At 36.6% G+C, this 3896-nt stretch overlaps 1 protein-coding gene across 2 annotated transcripts; it reads left to right on the top strand.

Annotated features, from left to right (window-relative positions):
* Positions 1 to 897: 897 nt before the first annotated feature.
* LOC123405446 lies at positions 898 to 3669 on the top strand. Of its 2 annotated transcripts, XM_045099129.1 has the most exons (5): positions 898 to 1071; positions 1180 to 1359; positions 1661 to 1718; positions 2022 to 2164; positions 2860 to 3662. In XM_045099129.1, exons 1-5 carry the CDS (start codon positions 910 to 912, stop codon positions 3214 to 3216), a joined length of 900 nt encoding a protein of 299 aa, XP_044955064.1. In that variant the 5' UTR covers positions 898 to 909; the 3' UTR covers positions 3217 to 3662. The 2 variants fall into 2 exon arrangements, with proteins under 2 accessions (XP_044955064.1, XP_044955061.1); XM_045099126.1 differs by lacking the exon at positions 898 to 1071 and having other exon boundaries at positions 1231 to 1359; positions 1661 to 1714; positions 2026 to 2164; positions 2860 to 3669.
* Positions 3670 to 3896: the final 227 nt, after the last annotated feature.

The following is a 3896-nucleotide window of genomic DNA, read 5'->3' as shown; positions in this document are numbered from 1 at the left end:
GAGTGGTTAGCGAGTTTGCATGTGAAACTGATGTCTTGAGATCAAATCCTATGTGGCAGCTAATTTTTTGGGATTTTACAGCGCTAGTTCACTTGTCGACGCATTTCTTGGGCCGGCCCAACTTGCTTGGTGCGTGACCGGCGTTGATAAATCTTCGCTATACATGGGCTGGTTTATAACTGAGCCCATGTTTGAAGAGGACTCGCCTTTATAACAACCGGTCGGGGGGAATATCTCAACACTAACCGTGGGTGCATGATTAACAGGCTTATTTCCATGATTAATGGGTGTGCGGGAGTGGAGAGCAAGGGAGAGGTTCTGCTCGACCCCCCGATGAAAACAATCAGACGTACTGCATGAGAGGGAGTGTTTTCCTTTCCAGTTTCTCTAAAACACATCTAGATGTGCGATAAGTATTGCACATCTAAATCCTATATCATTGATCTTACGTGAAGATTTGTGTGGGTATTTTCTTTTTATTTTTATTTTTCTTTTATGTTTGATTTAGTCATTTATATGTACAATAACTATGTCACATCTAGATGTGCCTTAGACATATCCTTTCCTTTCTGTTATCTCCTCTGTAATCCTAACATATATGCTTCTTAAATGCCGCATTATTATTGAAGATTTCTGTCAACATACATTCCGGCCGTATGATCAAGTTTTAAATGCTCCACATTAAAATTCAACAAAAATGGTCCACATTATTTGTTTCAGCTGAAGATTGTCCTCGAGGATTTTCAGTCGATTAATTAATACCTTGGTTGTATAATATCTTTATATGAGCAAGGTTTTTAATGCCCTCATTAATCTCCGCTCTTCCAATACACGAGAAGGTTCTTCAGACTATTTAAGGAGGCGAGTCCATTGCAGAAATGAAGAAGGCAGATCCCCCTTCACCTCGATATGAACAAAGGTATTCAACAAATTGTATTGTTTGTTGTTCTACTCGCCAATGCACTCGTAGGACGATCTTCCCTAGAAGTATGGCCGCCCTTTGAAGGTCACCAAGAATTTCTCCAGCCAGGCGTAGATCTGGCATCAAGCAGACATTCTATAAGCTCTTACGTGAGTAATACATATGGCATGTACTTAATCCGTTTGCTTACCAGTTGTTACATTGGTTACATCCTGGATGAATTTGCTTACATTGACACTGTTTTTCGTTTTTGTTAGGTGACCCATCATGCATGGATTCCAGGAAATTCTAGTAGTAGGTATTATGGTGTAGAGGCTACACTAGACGTTTATGGGTTTACTTTACAACATGACCAAATAACCGAGGGTGGCATCTGGATTACCAGCATAGGAGATGGCCACCCGATTCCGGACAATGGAATTCAAATTGGATGGCACGTAAGTTAAATTTACTTATGGTTTGTAGCACAAATATAAAAATTTACCGGAGGTTTCGTTATTAGTTTTTTATTGTATCCGATGATGTACATTGGGCTCTCAAAGAAACTTTCTCATGTTCTCTTCTGGATTCCACGACTTACTGTGCTCATGCTGACCATGTTTAGTAGCCCAATAGATTTATGAGTTGTTATTGCAGGTTAGCTAGCAATTACTAATAAAAAATATTATTATTGGGTATAAATGTTAGGTCCCGATTGATAGCTCTGTTTTTTCTAAGTACTGCTGTAATTTTGTACAGATTTACCCAGATTTGCACAAGGATTCACGCACACATTTCTACGTATCGTGGGCCGTAAGTTTCCTTCTTACAAACTCAGAATTCTATAATATTCTCATTGTGAGCTGAAAAATATATAACTAGACAGGGTTATCTAGAGTGTTTAGTCTTGTACAACCCTGAAGTTTGGTATGATCTCCACCGTCCGACAATATGCATTTAATACCTTGTGGTGCACTCTTGCATTACAAAATCAATATATATATCGCAAAACAATAAATTTATGTAGGTAAACTTTACTTTTTTCTATACCTTAAAATAACTGTGCATGGTTGAAATGTGAGTGCTAACTTGTTAATGAACTTCAATTCTTATTACAATGGCAGGTCACCTAACAAGGGCTGCTTCAATATGGTCTGCCCTGGCTTTCGAAAGACATCATCCAGCATAGCTCCAGGTGATGTCATCAATCCTGTTTCAAGTATCAATGGCACCAAACAGTACATCACCATAAGGTTATTCAAGGTATAATATTAATAACTCCCGAATGATACATTGATTTTTTGCAAACTCCTTGTGCAATTACTTCCTTTTGGATTTGGTTTATCTTGTAATGTGAATTTGTCCGAGTCAAACAAGTTAACATTTACTTGTGCTGGAACCCCAGACACCACCAATACATATTTTCGAGTTGGTTTAATTGAAGTATTAAAAACTGTGTTTGGTAAATGCTTCATAACAAGTAAAGCTAAATGGTTATTTCAGGCATATATATGGTAAAACTACACCAGAATCTTGTTTGACAATAAGTGAGAATTATCACTTAAATGCCAAACTACTGCTTGAGGCTTGTTGTTTAACATTGATAACATATGTTGGAGAGACCAACTTTGTGAGATGATACCTGTTTTCTGATGGTTTGGTCAGTTAATATATACATATGTGTCATTGTCCCATCGAAATACGGGCGTTGGGGTATCACTACAGTCGTTAGACATTTGTTTATGTTAGGATAGGAAGCTAACTACTTGTATCACTATCTCAACAAGTCATATGGTCATAGTATCTGGGGACAGGGCATACTACATCCAAAAATCCATATGTTTTTACTCATAATGATGGATCGTGAGTTATTGTTATTTCCATCACTTGATTCATCTTTCCCGCAAAAGAAAAAAAATACATTTATTGATTCATCCATGTGTTGTCCACGGTTGCAGGATAAATCATCTGGAGATTGGCATGTACATTATGGACTAAATAGTTCCCCAAAACCAGTTGGTTACTTTCCGAAATCCTTGCTTCCTGCAATGATAGATAGACCAGTTCTGCTCAGATTTGGTGGCTTAGCAGCTCGCAGGAAACCAGCACCAAGTCCTCCAATGGGCAATGGGTATGTTCCACTCAGCGGCAAAGCTGCATTGGTTAGTAACCTCAAGCTAATCGATCTCAATGGTATTGCTCACATTGTCAACACCGATCTGCCATTCTATGCAACTAATCAAAACTGTTATCCCTTTTCTTATATTGATTCCGGACGGTTCTTCTATGGCGGACCTGGTTGTGTTGATAACTAGGGATACACCTGATATGTATGTCCAACTGTTATGAACTAATTAAGAAACAAAGTTTCATATCATGTACTAAAGGTTCTTTCATAAGATTACAATAGTTGTTATTTTATATTACTGTTAAAAAAGTTGGCCTTCAATATCTACTTCAAGTATTACATTGGGTCCCGAAAATGGATTGTTGCATACAGTTTTTTACTACCACAGTTTGCAATTTTACCTTGTATGGAAGAATCTCAAAGAGTTATTGGAAGGACCATAATGTACGCCACACATTCACCAGGGAAGGTATTAGAACCAAATTATTCATTCGATCCAGGATTTGGCGGGGTAAAATAGAAGTTTTCTAACAACATTATATATAATATTACGAGGTAAAATACAAGTACTTTAACAGGATTATAAACAATTTATGAACATGTGAACCTTTTTTTAAGTACAAAAACAATTACTGTAGAAGTGTACGAACATTTTTTGAGCATCATGGACATATCTTTAGAAAATAAGATTGAATACGTTTTTGTTTTTTATTTTATTTCCTGGTATAAAATATAAAAAATTCGATATAAATAAGTGACGATCTTGTTAATAAATGATGTTACCTAATATACATTTAAAGTTCGTTAAATAAAGATTGTATATTTTTCTAATGATGAGAAAATAATTACATATAGGACAAGCATTTT

Source organism: Hordeum vulgare, chromosome 1H, assembly GCF_904849725.1.
Source record: "Hordeum vulgare subsp. vulgare chromosome 1H, MorexV3_pseudomolecules_assembly, whole genome shotgun sequence".
NCBI classification, from domain to species: Eukaryota; Viridiplantae; Streptophyta; class Magnoliopsida; order Poales; family Poaceae; genus Hordeum; species Hordeum vulgare.
This window is presented reverse-complemented; position numbering and strand designations above follow the sequence as displayed.

What these genes read in the sequence shown, in the direction of transcription:
- LOC123405446 (XM_045099129.1), top strand. Translation starts at nt 910, where the DNA reads ATGAACAAAGGTATTCAACAAATTGTATTGTTTGTTGTTCTACTCGCC. An exon ending in GAATTCAAATTGGATGGCAC is followed by an intron (nt 1,360 to 1,660) that starts GTAAGTTAAATT and finishes AATTTTGTACAG; the next exon opens with ATTTACCCAGATTTGCACAA. An exon ending in TCACCATAAGGTTATTCAAG is followed by an intron (nt 2,165 to 2,859) that starts GTATAATATTAA and finishes CCACGGTTGCAG; the next exon opens with GATAAATCATCTGGAGATTG.